The 23,265-nt window shown below is 36.8% G+C and overlaps 1 protein-coding gene across 3 annotated transcripts in view; it reads right to left on the reverse strand.

Moving 5' to 3' along the window:
* The window catches only part of LOC121426219 (urease accessory protein D-like), a 45,724-nt gene extending 22,756 nt beyond the window's left edge, over positions 1 to 22,968 (reverse strand). For 2 of the 3 annotated variants that reach the window (XM_041622433.1, XM_041622435.1), the window contains exons 1-3: positions 8,103 to 9,422; positions 6,673 to 6,801; positions 3,006 to 3,097 (exon numbers count right to left, since the gene is read on the reverse strand). In XM_041622433.1, coding sequence (XP_041478367.1) covers positions 3,006 to 3,097; positions 6,673 to 6,801; positions 8,103 to 8,537 — 656 coding nt within the window. In that variant the 5' untranslated portion in view covers positions 8,538 to 9,422. Of the gene's footprint in view, positions 1 to 3,005; positions 3,098 to 6,672; positions 6,802 to 8,102; positions 9,423 to 14,266; positions 14,426 to 22,811 lie in introns of those variants that run through there. The other variant, XM_041622434.1, reaches the window with a different exon arrangement.
* Between the last annotated feature and the right edge of the window lie 297 nt (positions 22,969 to 23,265).

The raw sequence follows: 23,265 nt of genomic DNA on the forward strand, positions 1-23,265 counted from the left end.
ACGGACATTAATTTCATCACGGACGGACGGAAATGTTAACATCTACAAGGAAAGTTTACTTCCCATATTTTTTTCCTACTAATTTATGTTTGATGATAGATTAATGTTCAGAGTGCAAGACCATTAAAAAAAATTGGAGTAACTTTGAAAACAATAAAACTAGAGTGAAATGAATTTGAGTGAATTAACTTTGTCCGTCCGTGAATTAACTTTGTCCGTCCGTGATCAAATTAATGTCCGTCCGTGATCATTTTTGACTGACTTTATGATATGGATAAAATGTATGGATTTTAGCCATGTTCAAATAAAATAATGTACAGTGTTTAGAGAGATACCTCTAAACCTTTTTATTTTTTATTTCTACTCTGATAAAGAATAAAAAAACTTTTCATCTTTTTTTCCATCACGGACGGAAATTTCAAAATGGAAATGTTAACACCTACCAAAAAAAATTAGTTCCCAATATTTTTTTTCTACTATATTATGTCTGATAATAGAGAAATGTTCAGAGTGCAAGAACATCCAAACCAAATTAGAGTAACTTTAAAAACAATAAAACTAGAGTGAATTTAATTTGAGTAAAAATGTCCGTCCGTGATGAGAGGTAGCAGCACCCCCATGAATGAAATGGACTATTCCGGTACTTTCGGAATCATCAATCTTCATGAAACTTAGTTTTTTGAAACCTGAGATATCAAAGATTATTTTAAAAGCAAATTTGATAAAAGTACCTTAAAAAAATTTTTTCACCTCAATGCGAACCCTTAACCGCGTATCATGCTCACTGTTAGAGGGACAATCATATGCATACACTTTGTCAATCATCCATATCAAAATAAAAAAAATAGCAATGTGTTGGCTCGAATGAATATCTATGGCCTACCACTAGTAATTAGGCCCGTGAGACCTTGGTTTGGGAAGGTTAGGCTTTCACCTCTTCCTGTGTGAGAGATGTTGCTGAGGTGTCTTGAGTGTGTGGAGACCGGTGTGAAGAAGGTTTAGAGATTCAACACTAGCATCTACAGGCTGGCTAATCCTAGAATCCTTCACATGACTGCCACACACACCATTATCAGCAACAAGGACCGGAATTTCCAAGATATCCTCGCAGTTTTGGTCTACCGCTTAGCTGGGCTAAGAGAGTAATATCCTTGTCAAGAGATACAACACGGGACTCTGGGCCTGATGACACTACATAATTCCAATGTAATTGGGTCTTCGACGGACTCGCTGTCGACATTCAACACTTCTGAGTGAATGGTATTGAGGAACTACGCTGTGTTCCTGGTGATTGTCTTCATACACCCCAACTGTCGACTCAAGAGAACTTTCGTTTGCCAGTATTGACAGTGGCATTTTCACCCGCTTTCATCGAAGAAAGTATGACTGAACCATAATATTTTGAAATCATAAAGTTTATACCGGAACTCAGTTTCTTTTCACAAGAAACCAAACTTAAATTATCAAGTTACTGAAAGTAATAGTATTATATGCTAAGGTTACAGATTTTCATATTACATATCTTGTAATTCAGTATATTCATGTTCCTTCCCTAAATTATGCAATAGAACTCCACATGCTTTTTCTAAATTGGATGTAATTATTCATCTGGTCATTGAATGCTTATTTAGGATATCAGAATATTGAATTAAACAGTTGAATTATAAACGTCAAAAAGTATTTGTTTCTTTTTTTTAATATGCTATTGGTAACCGTGTTATTCAAATTAACAAGTAAATTGATTTAAAATTTTAAACAGGCAACAAACAAGTGACAGGCTCATCGACATCTTTTGAAAGAGATTTTAACAAAATATTGTACAATTATGACACTAATTGACAGCCAGGATCGGACCCAGTATCTTTTTGGCCCCATCCTTCTCCTGTCCTTGCATTCAACTTCTAACTAATAATGTTGTATAATGCTAAGATGTAAAGTCCAACCAAATTCTGGACATCCATGTTGGCAATCGACTGAAAAATGTCTCATGTGCCGCGATTAATATGCCGATTGCTTGAAATTGTTTCAAGAGCATCATGAATGTAACACAATCGCTCCATTCGTAGCATCACCGTACCAAGGTCCTAGTTAGCATGTGACCCTCATTGTATGATCACTTTGATCGCAGAAGCAGCGCATCACATCTGCCTCGAATCGTGGCAAGTGGCATCGTCGCACTATCAGCGTATGACCATCGCCTTCGGGGCAGATCGATCGTAGAGAAGTTGCAGTGCAATCGTCTCGTAGACTAAAAATAGAATTCGAGGACGATTCTGCTACGCTTTGTGAGATTTACATAGATTGCCATGATCGCCTTCCTTATGAACTAGACCAACATACAATGTACTTTCAAAGTTATGATGGTAATTCAACAAATTCGGTTAAAGTTCATTGACCTTAAATGACCTTTGACCTTGGTCATGTGATGTGAAACTCATGCAGGATGTTCAGTGATACTTGATTAACCTTATGTCCAAGTTTCATGAACTAGGTCCATATTTGTTCTTAGTTATGTTCTTATTTCAAAAACTTAATCTTTGGTTAAGATTTGGTGTTGACGCCTCTGCCGCCATCGGAAAAGTGGCGCCTATAGTCTCACTCTGCTATGCAGATCACACAAAAATGAAACAATATTACACAAACTCAAAATGGCACCAGAATAATATCAAAATCTATTCATCTTGCCTTTATCAAGAGCCAATGCAAAAGAGAACCGAAGCTCAAACTATCAATTAAATATAGTGTTTAGTACCACAAAAAAAAAAATTATGAATGACTACAATGCTAGAGTGAACAATATATAATAGAACCATAAGAGAAAATGGATGCTAAACGACATGCTGTGATTGGCTGTCAAGATAAACAATTTAGTCTTAATAGTAACAGCCGTAAATTGAATCAAAGCAACTAAAATAACGCTAGGGTTCTTGCGAACTCCTTCTGTCCGCAGGCAGAAAATTTTATTGTCTGTTTTAAGGCTATTTCACAAAGTAGTATGTAAATACCTTGTAAAATTCCAGCATTCTCCTCTAGCAATTCTCCCTGCTGTAAGCCAATCCATTAATATTAAGTTACTGTCCTCACTCACATCAAAGCTCTGTCAAAAAAACAATATTAGTCAGGTCAATATATATGTAAGTTGACCCCAAAACAAATTGCAAAAAGTGTTTTCAACTGTTTCTTAATCATTTGACCTCAGGAATACCATACTAAAAAACATATATCAAAACCTGCATCCAGGAAAGTGGTTGTTTTCAAGATGGCGTCAAATATGGCTGCCATATTCTAAACAAGTGGAATGCCTCTGGCCGTCTCACCTGCATCACGCGGTTCAATATAGCAGCAGTGCTGACTTTGAATACTACTCTAACTCGCACAAGATGTTCAGCGATACATGGTTACTCTTATGTCCACTTTTTATGAACTAGACCAATAAACTTACAGAGATATGATGGTTATTCAACAAAAAACCCCAACATGGCCAAAGTTCATTGACCTTACATGACCTTTGACCTTGATCATGTGACCTGAAACTCGCACAGGATGTTCAGTGATACTTGATTACTCTTATGTACAAGTTTCATGAATCAGATCCATAAACTTTCAAAGTTATGATGGTAATTCAACATATATACCCAGTTCGGCCAAAGTTCATTGACCTTTGACCTTGGTCATGTGACCTGAAACGCGCACAGGATGTTCAGAGATACTTGATTACTATAATGTCCAAGTTTAATGAACTAGACCAATAAACTTTCAAAGTTATGATGGTAATTCAACAGATACCCCCAATTCGGCCAAAGTTCATTGACCCTAAATGACCTTTGACCTTAATCATGAGACCTGAAACTTGCACAAAATGTTCAGTGATGCTTGATTACTATTATGTCCAAGTTTCATGAATCAGATCCATAAACTTTCAAAGTTATGATGGGAATTCAAGAGATATCTGCAATTCGGACAAAGTTCATTGACCCTAAATGACCTTTGACCTTGGTCATGTGACGTGAAACTCGTGCAGGATGTTCAGCGATACTTGATTAACCTTATGTCCAAGTTTCATGAACTAGGTCCATATATTTTCTAAGTTATGATGACATTTCAAAAACTTAACCTCAGGTTAAGATTTCGATGTTGATCCCTCCAACATGGTCTAAGTTCATTGACCCTAAATGACCTTTGACCTTGGTCATGTGACATGAAACTCTAATAGGATGTTCAGTAATACTTGATTAACCTTATGGCCAAGTTTTATTAACTAGGTCCATATACTTTCTAAGTTATGACATCATTTCAAAAACTTAACCTCAGGTTAAGATTTGATGTTGACGCCGCCGCCGTCGGAAAAGCGGCGCCTATAGTCTCACTCTGCTTCGCAGGTGAGACAAAAAGAGGCTTTAGGGCACACATGAGTATTACAGACCCCCATTCACTCACGTGTTATACCAGAGCTCATCAAAAAATCATTAAAAATCAATCCCTCGATAGATTTTGCTTTAATTCTCTGACATTAGTCACAATTAACAGTACATTAAGACTTGATATGTTAATCAGGTACTTGACCAGCTCAATCAAAAGTTAAATGGCCTGAAATAAGACTAACCATAATTTCGGCTAGTTCATCGCCAGAAAAAACAGAACTGCATTGTGGGTAATAATGATTAAAATGAAATACAAAAATGCAGTCTAGCCTTCCCAAACGCCTTGATTATGAAAGAGTATGAACATAGCATTATGTCTATCGTTTTTCTTTTGATATACAAACATTTGATCTATTTTTAATGAATTATTTTAATCAATAAAGTCATGTGATCTTTACTTACGCCTGTCTGGCATGCTTTGCGCGCGGTTGAATTACTCTCATGTGCCCTTTAATTTGGATCCTATTCAATGGCAAGGATCAAGTAGTACCTTGGGACAAGGACATTCAGTGGTCTGGTCCAAAAATCCAAAATTTCTTCCAAAAACGGCTTCTATAAAAAAATTATTTTTGCTACTTAAAACTCAACACAGTTTGTTCAATATCCATACAGTTTTTGTGTCTAAACAATGGTTTAAAGGTATTGTTTAACTTTGTGAGCAGCCGATTTAAAAAATTCTCAAATCAAGATGAAACATGTGTACAAGTGCATGTATTAGAACTAATAAACCCTGAAAACAACCATTATTGAGAAAGAAAAGCTAAAACTACAAGGCAAACCCCGATTTTGTAAATAGGCATCTTATAGACACCTAAATAGTACACATAAGTGTATGGGATCATTGGGATGAAATTAAGATGGTGTTTCCGGTCACTTTATATTTCAGTTTTTGAAGCTATAAATATTTATTTTCAAATGCAATTTTTTCTAGGCTTCATTTTTGTAAAATATCACAGACACAGGTGACATTTTTTAAAAAGTCAAACCAATGTTAACCAATCACTTTAACCAACTTACAAAGACAGATGACAGATGGTCAAAGTTCATAATAGAAATTCACCTTGGACAATTTTGGTGTCGACACTTTTGTATTAGTTTCAAGGATTAAAAAAATACCTCTGGTGACAATGATATGCAGTTGTCCATTTTGTCTAAAAATCCAAGAGGGCTTTCAAAATGGCATCTAAAAAGACTTTCATCATTCAAAAATGTTAAAAGTTCATACATGTACATGTACAATATCATACTTTGAGAAATAATTTTGGTGTCTACACTGTGAATGGTAAAATAATACTTTGGAACAAGCAACAGGGATGGTCATACATGCATTTCCATTTCGTCAAAAAATACAAGGTTTATTTGTACATGAAGAGAAAAATCCAAAAAGCATAACACTGAAAATTTCATCAAAATTGGAGGTAAAACAAGGCATAGGCAATTTTGTGTCTCGCCAACTTTATGAAAATAACCATATATATCATGATTTGCTGCAACAGAATTGTATCAAAATTGTATTAATATTGTATCATCAATGTGAAATAAATGGAATGGAATAGCATTTGTCACAAAGAGTCTTGCACGTTTCTTGCATGTAGAACTCAAAATGTACTTTGACCTTAAGTGTGACCTCCAAACACAATAATTATGCAGGTCTCCTAAGTAAACCTACAACCCAAGTTTGGTATAATTTAAGTGACTTACGGTTGCAGAGTTATGTGTCATAGCGTTGACCTGAAAATGACCTTTGACCTTACCATGTGGCATGCGACTAAGACATAACATGCAGGTCTCCTAAGTACTAAGAGATTCTTATCCCTCTTGAGCAGCCTAACCTCAGGTGCACATTTCTATCACAGTTCAGTAGCAGCACATCAAGTGCGCTCATTATCAAACTTTATCAGCCGAACATCAGGTGCGCTTTTTATCAAACTTCTGCAGCCTAACATCAGGTGCGCTTTTTATGAAACTTCTGCAGCCTAACATCGGGTATGTTCTTTATCAAACTTCATCAGCCTAACATCGGGTGTGCTTTTTATGTAACTTCTGCAGCCTACCATCAGGTGCGCTTTTATCAAACTTCGTCAGAATCAGGTGCGCTTTCATCAAAGTTTTGCAGCAAAACATTAAAATAAAATGACCAATGTCCATTTGTGAGCTCAGCCATATTCCATTTTTAGAAGACATGGCGGATTTTTTGGACATATTTGATTGAATGATTTAAACTAACTTCATCTTTCATGTAGACACTCACCTGTGTCTGCTTGTATCTAGCATTAGCAAAGCATGTGACAGGATCTTGTAATACAGCTAGTGTGCTTCCACTCTCTGCAATACCTTCTAAAATCTGTACACTCTCTTGTTCATCTTCACTATGATAAACCTGGTATGACAAAAAAAAACAGTGTAACTCCTCATGTCTTGACCAGTAAACCCTCTCCCCTTGTGTGTTCATTATTGTAGCAGCTAGCATCAGTGGCGGACCGTGACCCGGAGGAGACAAAGCATGGGCACAGCATTGTTCACAAACAATGCATTGCCCCCCAAATGCTTTGTCTCCGCCAGGTAACGGTCCGCTACTGGCTAGCATCAAACCATTCTACATGTACATGTAACTTTTATCTAAACATTTTGAAAGAAAATGTCTAGTAAAAAATTTGTAGAGGATTTGATGGGCTTTCTTATAATGCATTATTTATAATAATAATATACAGTAGGTAGGCCTACATGTATACCCAGGGAAGCCACTTCAGTTCTGAAAACTGTTCTCCGAGTGGGCCGTGCTATTATCATAACACCGGCTTTAGCTGGGCTACCTAGGGGCTCAAAGCATTCAAAGAATTTCTTCCTACTGGTTACCCATTCACCTCACCTGGGTTGAGTGCAGCACAGTGTGGATAAATATCTTGCTGAAAGAAATTATGCCATGGTTTGGATTCGAACCCACAACCCAAAATCAGAAGACTAATCCACTGAGCCACATCGCCTCCCCACTTACTGGATTACAAGTTTCAGGAAAAAGACCTAGCTATATGGAAAACCAATAAAGTCAACTTTCAAATGACACCAAAAAGTTGGGAAAATATTCATGCTTGAGTGAACATTACCCACTTCATGAAACTAAGGGTAAGAAAATTAGGCTGGGCTGGAATTACATGTAGCCTTCCAATTTCTTTTAGATTTTGAGAGGCGAATCCTTTGGAACTTGAAAATTTGTGATAAATTAATGATCAATCACTATCAATATTGTTTTTTTGAGCAAATTTCATGAATTAAAATTTAATGCATGAGAGAACATGAATTTTCAGTGCAGCATTTCTACTTTTTCATGTGAATCTCAGCAGTGTGTTCATGAGAGTCTAGTCCAGATTGGACCTTGGTATTTGGAAGTTCCCTTTCTCAAAGCTAACATAGAGGGCACATGTCTCCCAATCTCTAATCAGCGCCAATCCACTCATCTTCCCTCCCCAGTGGGAGGGAAGATGTACCATCCAAGTTTGGTTGAAAAGTGACTTACAGTTGCGGAGTTTATAGGTGTCATAAAAGAGTCTTGCATGTAAACTTTTAACATTGACCTGAAAATGACCTTTGATCTTACCATGTGATCTCAGACTGCAGCATAACATGCAGGTCCCCCAGGTCCATCTACATGTACCATCCAAGTTTGGTTGAAAAGTTACTTACGGTTGAGGAGTTATGTGTCATGTGTTCCCAAGGTTTGTGACAGACGGACAACAGACGATATTTGGATCCCAAAGGCCTGAATTCACAAAGGTGGATTCTGCAAAATCCACGGATTTTACCAGATCCAAAGTCCACGGATTCACTTTTGTGATTCACAAAGGTGGACTCGACCGAATCCACGGATTCGACCAAGTCTATTACGTCACGATTTCGAGTCAACTGTTTGGGGTGGTCTGAAACAGTGGACTCCACCGAATCCGTGGATTTTAGGCGTAATTGGCCAATCACAGTGCAGCATTTGGGTACATCATTGTGCAGACAACAACCGCTGGACGATAATTTCGCAGCAAAATTAAGGTGGAAGACTGGACGTGAAAGTGGTGGAAAAAACACATGCTGGACCGAGCTCCGAGAAAATCGTGAGTAATTTGACATATTTGTTTGATGAGCAATATTCTTTGTAACTTTTTATGCATTGATTTGTGAAGTAATGTCCGAATTTATGTCATAAATGCATGTATCTTAGGTACGGTCATGAGAGTCAAGTTAGTGAAAAAAGTTCTTGTGGAAATGGTTTTGTGTAGCCCCATAAGTGCATTTCTGTGTCGGTCTTTCGCGAGCCCTGTGACACGGCTAGACGTATTCGTTGACAGACGATTAGACCCTTGACTTATTCCCCTTTTCACTCGGTTCTTCTGAAATTTCTGATTCCCCCTGATCCTGTCGCTGGATTTTCTTTGATCTACATGGTCTATCCTACTCTAGCCTGCACGCCTGAGGCTGAAGGCTGATCCTGGGGAGTAAAAATCAGTTGAGTTGTACTAGTACTACAAGTAGTAGTACCGTACTCTACGGTGCACTCAGTCTCAGAATGATAATCAGATTCATAACTAACAGAAGTTCGGTTAGAACTTTCCATAGTCATGATGGTCATGAGTAAGCCTACGGGCCGGCTTTGACTACGTAGGCCTAGACTGATTTTTACTCTCCAGGAACCTCCAGGCTAGTCTTCAGGAATTTTAAAGATTTCATTTGAGATGATGAATCGTTTCAAAGAAAATTTGGGAGAGCAGTCATGTAATGATGTATTTTTATTTTAGCAAAGAAAAAAATGGGCGTTTTCAGAGATAAATTGGGGATGTCCTTACAGAGATCAAGACAATTTTCAGAATACAGATTTTAGAGAATTTTGTCAAACTGTCATCTCAATAACTGATGACTGAATCTCATTCTAGTTTCATGCTCATCTTTCTTATGACTATTTTCTTTGCCACTGAAACTTAACTCTATGTCAATTTCATTTTCTATGCAGAACAAAAATGGCAGAAAATCACCATGCTCATTTAATGTATCTTGATCGTGTCAACAGGCTCAGAGAGGTAAGTTTTGTCTCGATTGAACAATAAACCGATGCAGTGCTTATTGCAAAATATTTCCCTTTTTTATCACTGACAAATTTATGACTTGTTTCTAAATATGGAGGAGATATTGGTTGAAGCACTAGTGATGAAACCAACATGGCAAATTAATTTTTGTTCCTAATTGCACAAGCAGAGACAATTTTCATCCAAGATATGAAAAATGGATGGAGCTAAAATGAATGAAAGGAGTACGGTAATTAAAGCAGCAGATTATTTGAAACATGTGACTTGATGTATGCAATGCTAATGTAAAAAAAAATTAGGAAAAGAAAAACAAACTTAATCCTAAATAGACTGGGCTATTTCCATACGGTACCTACATGTACATGTAAGAAGACTGGAGGGGGGGGGGGGCTGAATGTTTGCAAACCTTACCTATTTTGTTCAGGGAATCTTGAATTATTTTTTTCATGTTTTTCTACTCAAATTCTTTTTCTATGTATACACAGATAGTCAAAAGGCCCAGACCCTGACGGGATTACAGGACTGAATGAATCCTTTTGAGTTGCACATGGATGAAGCCTTCCGAATGCAGTATCGCTTATCAAAAGAGACTGCACTCCATCTCATCAACATGCTTGAGGGTGATCTGAGGAGGAATACAGAATGTAGTGAACCTCTACCTGTTGTCATAGGTGCCATCGATGGGACTCGTGTCTACATTAGGAGTCCTGGTGGGGAACAAGCCCTGTACTTCCTTAACCGGAAGAACAGGTATTCCGTCAATGTGCAGATTGCATTTTTGTATACTCTGTTATGCCAGTCTGAACTTTTGGGAAAGGGTCGATAATGTGACTTGTACTCCTATCATCATTCCAATGTGACTAAAGTATAATAGCGGTCATTGACTTTTTTTTAAACATTGAAATTTAGATAATTGTGCTTGATATTTGAACATATACAAAATCTTATAATTCCATTGTATTTCTTTAAGTTAGAAAAGTGTGAAAATCATTCAGACAAAGACAAGATCCTTCTAACTAGGTTTACTTTAAAGATAAATACTCGCTTTCTTACTGTCATGCTCTTTGTGTATTTTTCAATTGATAATGCCGAAGTCATATATGTCAATATTCAATAAATACTTAAAGGAGAATGAAACCATTGGAACAAGATAGCTTGTGTGAAAACAAACAAGTAGAATGCCTCTGGCCGTCTCACCTGCATCACGCGGTTCAATATAGCAGCAGTGCTGACTTTGAATACTACTCTAACTCGCACAAGATGTTCAGTGATACATGGTTACTCTTATGTCCACTTTTTATGAACTAGACCAATAAACTTACAGAGATATGATGGTTATTCAACAAAAAACCCCAACATGGCCAAAGTTCATTGACCTTACATGACCTTTGACCTTGATCATGTGACCTGAAACTCGAACAGGATGTTCAGTGATACTTGATTACTCTTATGTACAAGTTTCATGAATCAGATCCATAAACTTTCAAAGTTATGATGGCAATTCAACAGATACACCCAATTCGGCCAAAGTTCATTGACCTTTGACCTTGGTCATGTGACCTGAAACACGCACAGGATGTTCAGTGATACTTGATTACTCTAATATCCAAGTTTAATGAACTAGACCAATAAACTTTCAAAGTTATGATGGTAATTCAACAGATACCCCCGATTCGGCCAAAGTTCATTGACCCTAAATGACCTTTGACCTTAATCATAAGACCTGAAACTTGCACAAAAATTTTCAGTGATGCTTGATTACTATTATGTCCAAGTTTCATGAATCAGATCCATAAACTTTCAAAGTTATGATGGGAATTCAACAGATATCCCCAATTCGGCCAAAGTTCATTGACCCTAAATGACCTTTGACCTTGGTCATGTGACGTGAAACTCATGCAGGATGTTAAGTGATACTTGATTAACCTTATGTCCAAGTTTCATGAACTAGGTCCATATATTTTCTAAGTTATGACGTCATTTCAAAAACTTAACCTCAGGTTAAGATTTGATGTTGACGCCGCCGCCGCCGTCGCAAAAGCGGCGCCTATAGTCTCACTTTGCTTCGCAGGTGAGACAAAAAATCAAAGAAACAGATCAACGAAGGTTTGAGAAAATCGGACAAATAATGAGAAAGTTATGAGCATTTGAATATTGCGATCACTAATGCTATGGAGATAGCAAATTGGCAATGCAACAAAGATGTGTGTTGTCACTTGTGAACAACTCTCCCCATTACTTTAGTATATATTTCACTTGAATTGCCTCTTTTATCACATCTATCCATAAATCATGTGTTCTTTCTACATGAGGGCATGTCATACATATTTTTTAAGAATACATCATGGATAAAGAGTTTGTATCATCATAAGAAAAAGCAAAAAGAGACATTTTGAGCCTTTGAGGGTATTTTATAGTCCACCAAAGGGAAAGTTGTTCATCAGTGACATCACACATCCTTGTCGCATTGCCAATGTGAGGATCTCCATAGCATTAGTGATTGCAATATTCAAATGCTCATACCTTTCTCACTATTTGTCCGATTTTTCTCAAACTTTCTTTATTCTTATTCTTTGATTTTTCTGTTTGTACACAAGCCTATTTGTTCCAAAGGTTTCATTCCCCTCTAATCATCATACAGAGTGAAGAATATAAGTACATTAATAACATACTGTAAATAGAATATATTATTAACCGTATCAGACATCTGAGCATGGCTTTGAAACATTGTTGCCTGCTTAAGACTGGGATCAAACTGCTGGTCAATAAAATTCCAATTGTTTATCCACGGGCCCAATTTATCACCCGCTCAGGAAAGTCAATGAGAAAATGCGTGGAAATGTAGCAGGCAATAAAAAGCAGCGCTAATATCCGGGTATTCTGCGTCCCCAGGCCAGGGAAGCATCATTTCAATTACGTCACAATGGTAAAGTTCAGAGGCCCAGTCTGCTCAACATGATAAACTAGATTCACATTCTAAAAATTTGAAATATCTAGATTTTAACGATTTTTGCTCCAGATGCCTGATTTGGTTAATAATAGCAATATTGACTGGCCTGGGGGCGAAAGGACATATATCGCCCTCACTAAATTGATATTACCCTCGTCTGTGACTCGGGCGATATAAATCTAGTTTGGGCGATATATGTCGTATTGCCCCGAGGCCAGTCAATATTGCTTTATTATTACCCATATCTGACATCACCCTACCTGGGTGACGCAAAAGTTGCGCAAGACTTGAAAGTAAAAAGTCAGCGAGCACGTTAAAAAAATTCACGCTGCGAAAATATTGCGTAAATAATTGAGGGGGGGGGGCCTCCGAGGTCTGTATAGGGTTAATGGTATTCCATGATAGTATGATGTATTTAAATTTTAACAAATTAATTTTTACATGCATATCACTTGACTTGCAGAAAAAATTAGTTTCAACAGTCATAATCTATGTAATCATAGTTAAATGATCATGTAAAGTGTGGTTATTCATGTGTGGAAAATGTGATAAAACAATATATTAAATTGTTGTCTGTTATCAAATTGAATTGATTGTGCTTTGAATTATTCTAGATATTATTCCCATTGACGAGAGTGATCATGGTGATGGTATGTTTTTTGTGCGTGTCAAAGTCAAATACAATGCTGTGATATTTTAAATTAGGTGATGATGTTTAAGTATACAGGATTGGAATGTCTGAAAATGTTATTCATGATTAGTTTCCTGATTGTATCATGATCATGGCGTGATTCAAAGTGAATTGTTAATCAGTGATTACCTTGTTCTTAAAGATGGATCCAGTGGTGCTTTAATGTGGAATTGGTTGCTGTAAAAACAGATTGTGATTAGTTTCTTGGTTACATATCTTATCCTGTCTGAGATAAACTCGATTAAATAATGGATTTCTGCCACTTCAGGGCCATGGTTCATCAGGTGCAGCTAGCTGATGATGTGCTTCTATTTTGTGTGTGGGTGTGTGTGTGTGTGTGTAAAGATACACAACAATCAATACCAGCAAACATAATTCTTGGGAGATGGGGGAGGGGGGTACCAGCAAACATTTATTAAAGAATAATATTTTTGTTTTATTGTGTATATGCTGCAGATGTTTTGTTTTTATGACACTGAGCATGCTCAGTGAAGTCTCAAAACGGGAAATCCCTAGATTTGATTGAAATCCATGGATTTACTGGAGTCCACGGTTGAATCCATGGACTCAACCGTGGGTCTGGTGGAATCCGCAGATTTTTTAGTCCACCGTTGGTGAATCACAAACTGCAGAATCCGTGGATTTTCCAGAATCCATGGACTCAAAAATCCACGGATTCTAAAATCCATGGATTTTGCAGAGTCCACCTTTGTGAATTCGGGCCAAAGTCTCGCCTCCACCCTCAGGTGGGTGAGACAAAAAGTGAGCTAGATAAGATATTTTTATAGAGTAGCACTTTTTTTGTCAGTACTTTTGCACCCGACATGAGAGTGCCCCGACAGAATAAAAATTTTAATTCAAAGTCGAAAAGTTTAGGCTATCATGTAACTGTAAACCACATTTTCATTTCATGTCCTCCATATATTTATAAACACAAACACTTCATGTTTTATGTAGAATCTTTCCCATGCTTAGCCTTAGATGAAGAAAACTATTTACAAATCAAGAAGATTTGTTTTGTATGAAACTTTGAAGGTAGTGTACGCCCCCTCATAATAAATGTATATGATTTGTACAGTGTCAGGCCCTATGCTCACCCCCCCCCCCTCCCCATAAGGAATGTAGTACATGTACCTACCTTTGTAGAAGCCTGTGTAGTAATCATGGCGCAGCATTGATCCTTTATTCTGGCTTGTATTTTTATATTGTCACCAGATACAATTCCACCCCCGTAATTAATGGCATAGACCCATTGGCAATTTGAAGCACTAGCATGAGTGGGAAGCATCAATTTCACCTGAAGGGGGTGTACAACACATAAAACAAAACTCATTAATTTTCTTTGAATAATAAAAAATATAATAATATACTCCACTGGAAGAGCAGATACATGTACATCACATGTAAATGAGGCCGAGTGGAGATGGACATTCTTTGGATAGTTAATGGTAAAATCAATGAAAATTTTCTAATGTAAACTAATGTGTATGCTGCTTTTTTTCTTTTCTTATTTATTCTATTATATTTTAAATCACTCATATTAATTATATATGATTTATTATACAAATTATGAAAACCCAATAAAAACTTTAAAGAAAAAAAAAATAATGAAAATTCTTCTTCTGGAAATAGTACAGGCCACTGTCTGGTGTATTGTCGTACTGGTGAAGTGTAGTGTGCAAGTGTACAGTATGTTCATCATCCAATAAAAAATATCTTTCATTGTGCAAGTAAAAATAATCACCGTTAGTAACAGAGTTAGGTCTTTTGTACCTCTTGTTTAAAGAGTGGAAAGTTACAAAGCGTGCATAGCGTCGCTGCATTATTTCATGCTTTTTTATATTTGCTTGTGTAGGGATTGATTTTTGTACTTTTCTTTCCACTCTTATTCATGAATCATCTCCTTTTCTAATAGAACCTCCCTCATTTATATTCACCCTTTTTATCCTAACTTTCTATTCTTTATGTACAGCTCTCTATCCACCAACTGCTGTACACTCCTTACACAAGGTTCTTTTTTATTAAATCACTCCACCATCCTTCATACAGCTTTCTTCACTCCTCTCTCTTACTCTCCCTCTCCTTACACCTCTCTCCTGGTTGGTCATAATGTTAAGTTGATGCACTCAAGCGTAGATAATAATTTGCATATAGTTTGAATATCTTTTGTTTGTATATTTGAATATTCAGTTATACTTTGTTATATTGATTTACATGAATATTGATGTTCCTTAACCCTATCTAGGCCGGGGTATTTTGGGAGTTCATATGGCCGGGGGGGGGCCTGCCAGGCCCCCCTAAGATCTCGGTCGTTGAAAATTGACACGCGTGTTGCCTGGGACATAATCTACAGGATTGTATAATAATTTATTTCATGTGAATCGCTATTGATTATGCTAATTTATGCGTAATTAGTATGCGAAATCATACTTTTCCTCTAACTCCCTAAATAAAGCTCCACATGTACTAATTTTTGGTATAGAAACTCTTTGTGGTGTTCTTAGCAAGTGTACATGAAAACAATTTAGGTGAAAGAGATTAAAGTTAAACAGCGCAAGCTTTAATTTTTTTCAAAAATAACGTTTAATTGATTGCACAAGTTTTGCCTCGGACATGTAGGATCATTTGGTCCCATATTGGCGTAACTACGGGGGGGGGGGGGGGGGGGGGGGTGTCCCTACCACTACCGTCCACAAGCCAGCAATTATCTTTTTTCTCTCTTTTTTAACCAAAATGCTCCCCCCCAGAAAAAAGGAACCAGGGTTAAAGAGAAAGAGAATTATGATAGAGGAACACAAAATACTTTATTTTTTCAGCTTTTACTGCACCGACTTATAATCAAATATTAAATGGGGCTTAGAACATTTTTTTTTAAAGTCAATTAATAACAATATTCCTCCTCGGGATTTGAGCTTTCATGATATATCAATCTTTTTCATGATTACCGAAAATACTTAAAATGTCCCAAAAAATTTTATCGATGTATGAAGCTTTAGCTGATACCTTGCGCCCCCCTTAATCATTTCAATGTTGAGATACATCTATGCTTTTAATGAATTCCTAAAAACATTGGCTCAGATCATTTGTCACAATCGAATGATTCGATTGGTAAGCTAATGAATAATTGTTATGATTCATGAATTGTTAAAAATGTGTCTCTCTATCAGTTTTGAATATTTAAAAAAATGTCAGCTCGTGCTTTTTGCTTGCAATATTTTTTAAGAAGTTCTTGTGTATGCGAGTTTGATAGATAAATAACTAGGGAGGGGGGTCCCTCAGCTACTTGTCCTCGCTTATTCCATATTTTTTATTATGCTCGTGTTGTGAGTATTTCAAAGTCTTTTCTTTTTCTCACCCTTTTTGTTGTCTGGGAGCTTCCCTCTATTTCTTTGCTACGATGTATAGCCCTTCTTACTTGTTTCAATTTTTTTATGTTCTCATTTCATTGAAAACATAATTATTAAACTCACGTAGAAGACTTTATAACGAAATTTTGATATTGTTTTTTCTTGATTGTTTGGCTTTATTTTTCTTCTCCTCAGTCCTTCTTTTTTTTCTTAGTTTCCCTTTCCTTATTTTCTCTTATTTCATTTCATGAGGCATCCGCCAACTTATATACAACAACAAACATATTTAGAGGCCGATATCCAGTGAGGGGGCGTGGTGGTGTGCCCCTCTAAAAAAGGAGGAAAATAGGAAGGAAAAAAAGAAGGGAAGGGGAAAAAATAAGAAAAAAAGAAAGACGATGATGGCAATGATGATGATGATGATAATTATCTTGGTGAAGATAATAGTGGTGGTGATGGTGGCGGTGATGATGATGATGATGATAATGATGGTGGTAGTGGTGATGAAGATGAGAATGAAGTTGGTGACGATGATATGATCAATGATGACTAGATGTAATTTTGTTATTTTGTCTTTAAAAAAAATAATAGTGCAAAGGCGAAATCATTTATAAAGTTTATTATGAAAATAGCAGAAAAAAATCATTTTAAAAAGTGTACGTATGCGTATGGAAAATCCATCCCCCACCAAAAAAGAAAAAAAAGTGAGATTTTGTTTTGTTAAATGTGACGGCGTAGATCTATGCAAGCAGCTATGGGATATAATTATGGGAAAAAAGTAAATGAAATGTCAAGAAATACATGATAATGACTTTTATTGTACATGGTCATTTTCAAACAAAAGTGGACATGGGGGTGAAAATTAAAACTTGCTAGAAATCATTAGGCTTCAATGTATTTTTAAACTAGACATCTTAAAGTATATTTTTCCATTTCATTTACATAAAATTATTAATTATGTCTTGAGATACAGTGAATTTTATGCAAGGGAAATTAAATGCTACAAAATGTTGATTTTTGCATTAAAATTCACATATTGCCTATCACAATATAAAATTTGTATTACAAGCACATTTGTTGGCAAGATACAAGCTGTGAATTGTATCTAACTCCTAAAAACAAAAAAAAATTCTGTGAAGTGTTTTTCTGAAAAAAAAATGGGTTTCAAAGTTTTCAAAACTGGTTGTTGTGTCACTCACGTTTTAAATGCAAAAAGTTTTCTAGAGCTGTGTATTCTGAAAATTAATTCATCCCAGTACTGGAGCAAATACAATTTATCTATACCTCATTGTATATAAAGTAACTTGGTCCAATGTGTTAAGGTAAAGCTAAAATTAACTGTTAAAGTTGTGTCGTGTCACTCACAATGTCGTGTCACTCACCAAATGTCGTGTCACTCACAGTATTATATTGTGTATAAAAAAGGACATCCAGTAATTTTTGAAGCGTTTTACCAGGGATACAGTCAGAATGTTGTTCCTGACATCATTTAGGCCTATTTTAAGCTAATAATTTCCTCCATCTTCCTAATTTTACTCCTTTTTATGGAAGTATTGAATTTGACATTGAGTTCATCTATTTTCTCTCCTCTCAGTGGTTGCCTTGGTTTAAAAAATCCTGACAATTTTCCAATGGTGTGAAGACTCGGATCCTAATTCATATTTTGGTGAATGAACTGTGATTATGAATATAACAACATAATCAATCAACACAAAATTATGAATGTATCAATAGAAAAACCACTATACTTTAGCAATGGACATACAATGCATAAAGGGTTGGTGATGGTTCAAGTCATACCTAGGTATTACTCGAACATTCTCTGTCTCCATTTACAGAAATGAGCAGAAAGTTCACCTTTCTTTTGAGCAATGTTATTTCTTTGTTATACTCATAGCTAGAAAAGTCAGGGATCCTTTTTTGATATTTGCAGAAATTTTAGTGGTAAAGTAGTGTACATGAGATATAAGAGATCACCATGAACACCAAACATTTTTTCAAATTTGGAAAAGAAAATATTTTTCTTTTCCTTCTGATTAATTAAATCAACCTTTTCATTTGACATAAAGCTTGTATTCCAGGACATGAAATAAACAAATTTGCAAGATAACAAACATTTCAGGTGAGAATGTACTGAGATTTGATAGAACATTTTGGATATTGCTTGAAGCAGCTACATGCCAAGTTCAAAATCATTATTTGTTCGGCCACCATTCATACCGCTAGTGATTAACTACATGTAGGGTCTGAACAGCAAATTACCGTAAGCGGGCCGATGTGTGTTCAGAGCAGATTAGCATTTACACATATTCATTACAACAAAATGATGCATGTTCATGTAGGTCCCAACAAGTCCAGAGACCGTATTTTGATTTGAGCAACTTTGATGGGTTGCCATGTACCAGTAGATCAATTTTTTTTTTTTTGGGGGGGGGTACCCTGATAAGATCAGAGCAGGACCTCGAGGGGAAAAAGCTATTGAGGTATAAAGGGAGCCTGGTTGGGATGCTGAATTTGATTTTAGTGTGACATCCAAGGGCTTAGAAAAGGAAAGGCTAATGACTTGTAGTTGTAATAGTAGCAGACTGCAAGAATCAGGTACTGACTGCGTCTTTCACCTTGTGGCTTTCCCTGGATTCCCGTGGTATGGTATATGATCAAATAATCAGCAATGAAAAGGCACTTACAAGATTCCAGCTAAAAGCATCTATAGCTCTGAATTTTGGTACAGTGCCTACACGTACTGCCTTGGGAGGGTCCACATACAAGCAGTGTTCAGGAGAAAACCTATGCTTGTTGGATTTGCTGATAGTCCATCTGAAGTGTGCAGCAACGTGATTGTGGTTTGGTACCAAAAATGTCCTATTTGGACAATGCCTAAAATATTAAAGGAGGATAATATTGTAATCCAATATTTCAAGAAAGAGGAGTCATACATGACATCATTGGCTACCAGACCATGCCAGATGATGTGACTATTGAGAATACCTTTCTTACAAGGAAAATTATTCCATCCGTTGTGGATGCTGAATTGTATAAAGCCGTAAACTTTCATATACAGATAGGGAGAAAGAGTTAAAGTTTTGAATGATATCAGGCCACAAAAAGAATGTTTGAGTTGATGTCAATGCCAAGACCTCATAACACCTCCTTCAAGTGCCCCCTCTCCTCTAAAGAGGAGAGTGGTAGAAGCCCTAGTGTGACAATGTGGTATGGGGAATGTGAGTTGATGGGCAAATATGACCATAAACCAAGAATAAAACATCAGGATGACATATTCTGAACTTTAAAGAAAGCAGTTATTATGTAATGAAGCTTGTTTTTTGATTAATGGTATTTTACTCTTCTACATCATGCAAAAAATACTTTCAATGTTGAGATAAATGTTGTATTTTTGCACTTGTCGTGTCACTCACGTTTTGGATGTCGTGTCACTCACGTTATATAGGAGGGTACCATTTTCCATAGAGAAAGTTTGATTGATTTTGACTATATGTGTTAGATAGGTACACTATTTATGTCCATTTACTGGTACCCACAGTACTCCATGACAACTACTTGGGCACGAATCCAACCATATGTGTTAGTGGTCAGAAACCCATGTCCAAAATTTGTCGTGTCACTCACGCACCGTTTTTTAATCATATCTACTAAACAAATTGTTGAATTCAAATCAAACTCGTAGTGGCCCATGCCAGTCCTACATTGTATATAATATAGTAGTCATGATTGATTCATAACCTTTAGGTTTGAAGATATGAGCCCTTAAACCTCTCCGATTGTCGTGTCACTCACGTTTGAAAATGACCACATTCAGTATATCAGTAGATAACTTCATACTCGTTCCAAAAAAGAAAAAAGTGGGTATATTATGGACCATTAAAAATGGGCAGTTGCTCTATATATTATATTATATAGAATATATAGAGCAACTGCTCGTGTGTAGCGGTAAGTTATTCACATGGGGAGTGTTTCATCAACATTTTTGTCCGACAAGTTGTCAGATCTGACATCTTTCTCTGACTCTGATTGGCTGTGAGGCACTGTTCTATGGTAACTGTAGGATAAAATGGGACTTGTCGGATAAAACGTCCGACAAGTCCTTTCATGGAACGCTCCCCTGGGCTCCGTCACACAAATGTTTGCGATGGATTGCAAATATGAAAGAAGCGCACTGATTGGTCCCTGGTCAGCATTTTAAACCAAATGCGCGTGTAACATTGATATTGATTGGTCAGTTCATTTAGCGATTGATCACTAATCTTTGTGTTACGGAGCCCATCTACATAATTCATGCGGCGCACAGCACGTGCGCAATGTTTAATAATTATTGCTGTGAATTCAATGAATGTCATCAAAAACATAATCTCACAGATCAAATAATGCCAGCTCGACGCGCAAAATCAGAAAAAAATATATTTTCTGCCCTGATAATTTGATAACCCTTACCTAACCCAATTTCTAAGTACTTTTATCATAAACAGGATAACTATAGACAATGATTGAAATTAACTTTATATTCTTTTGCGAAAATGAATATGAAGGACAGCTTTTTGATAAAGAACACAGTTTTAGAGTGTTAGAGCGCGATTTATACCTACAACCGCTAAATCCTGTCACTGTCGGTATACATGAAGCAGTGATTCCATCAGCTTACGGTAATAATTTTTGCAACAAGGGCGCCAGTCCGAGAAACAGACAGGCATTAATTTGCCCAAACGGACAACATCTCAACCTCTGCTCATTTCTTTTTGCACGGGCACATCAAATCTCGATGTAACCCATCACATTTCTCCCTATTTTCTCCTCCCTTTTATGTTCCATTAATTTTTCTTTCGTTCACTTTTTTCTGTCCTCTTTCCCCATAATTTTTTTTACCCATCACATTTCTCCCTATTTTCTCTTCCCTTTTATTTTCCATTAATTTTTCTTTCTTTCACTTTTTTCTGTCCTCTTTTCCCTTCTATTAATGTTCTCGTCTCACCGCTTTTCCTCATCCCCCAGCCTCCGACGCCCGTGCAGATTCGCAAACAATATCAAGAGTATGTCTACTGGCAAGGGCGGAAATCTCTCCCCAAAGGTAGGGGGACCAGGGGCTGGAAAATTTGACAAGTAAAAAACAAACAAACAAAAAAAGAAGGTTTATCACCCCCTAAAGAAGGTCATCTTGACCAAAAGAAATTTGACAAGCAAACAAGCAAAAAAAAAAGGGGGCATCCCAAAAGTAAGATCGTCTCTTCCAAAATACATGTTTTATTTCGATTTTGAATGAAATGACCAAAAATAGTAGGGGGACATTTTATAATGTGCCCCCTACTATTTTGGGTGAGGGGGACATGTCCCCCGGCCCTGGGATTTGCGCCCATGTGGGTGGGGGTGTTGCGCCTCCCTATCGGGATCATATCACAGCGAGTACATACACTCTTCCATATGGAAGAGTGTTTACTCGCTGTGATTTCGATCTCAAACATATAAAAAAAATAGAACAGCTACGCCTTGATCACAGGCCAAAATGCCTAACGATTTCTCCGCGGCATTAACAACTACCGTAAAGGGCGCTCCATTTATAAATAAAGATGGATGACTAGCTGTCTATGGCGACTAAATTTACCGCTACTATTTGCCAAGAATTGTGAGAAGTGGTCTGGAAATGCAACGAAAGAACCGGTGAGTACCGATTAAACATTATTATAGACAGTATTCATACCTATATATTATATAAGTAGAATTTTTAAAAAAATCGCTAATATCACTTAGTTCTAAGCTAGGGTGGCCCAAACGCGCGTGAGTGGAGTCTCAGTTTATTAACACGGGTAAGTATTGCGGTGTCGCCTAGAGTGATAGGTGTATAAGTGCCCCCCCCCCCCCCCCCCCCGGGATCATAACCTTGTTCATTGAATGAGTGAAGGGCACTGGTAACGTAGTGTGAGTGGGAAACAGTACAGTCCACCATCTGTCATATACCCAGTTGTTGTGTGTCCGGACAGGTTGTCATGGTTGTGTGTCCTGACGATCAGTTTTCAATTAAAGTTTTACTTTTAGAAAGTCATTTGGAAAAATTTACAAGTGAAGTTTCATTATTTGGTACAAAATGTTAGGAACTTTTATAGAGAACAAAATAAAAGATGATTACAACTATTGTCGAATTCGTATTTTTAGTGTAATCCAAAGACAAAAAAGAAGCCTTCAAAAATATGAAGTGTCCGGACCAGCAGACCCCCGCATAAATGATCCTAGGCAGTGCTAGGCTACTGGACGAACCTGCGCTAACTTCTCCCGAGGTTCAAACTTAAAGTTAAAGAAGGATTTCTTTTTAAGTCATCAACTTGAACTTACCGGATATGTAAAGTATAAATCTGCAGCATTTGTTTTGTAGTGGCCAAAGTTGTCCGGCTGATTCATACCACCTCGCCGTTCAAAGTCAACTTTGGCGTTAGGCCTATCCATGATTATCTTAATTCTCCGCGATCGCCGGCTGGTGTCCCGGATCCCAGGCGAATTTTTAAACCGTAGGATGGTTACTGAAGAATCATGAATTATTCATGAGGGATTCTCTTCGCAATCTGCTTCCCTCAGTACACTAGTCTGTGACAGAGGCCGTGTTTATTTTGAGCGTTTAAATGCTGCTTATGTTATGACAGTTCTTTCGTCTTTATTTATATTCTTTCATCTTTTTTATAAAAAAATATTGTAGTTATTAATCCAAGATTAAATCTAGATCTACTACGAAATATTTCTTCGCACAAAATATGAATTAATATTTTTAAGAACTAGAAAGCAAAGACTATAT

The sequence above is a fragment of the Lytechinus variegatus genome, chromosome 13 (genome assembly GCF_018143015.1).
Source record: "Lytechinus variegatus isolate NC3 chromosome 13, Lvar_3.0, whole genome shotgun sequence".
In the NCBI taxonomy this organism is placed as follows: Eukaryota; Metazoa; Echinodermata; class Echinoidea; order Temnopleuroida; family Toxopneustidae; genus Lytechinus; species Lytechinus variegatus.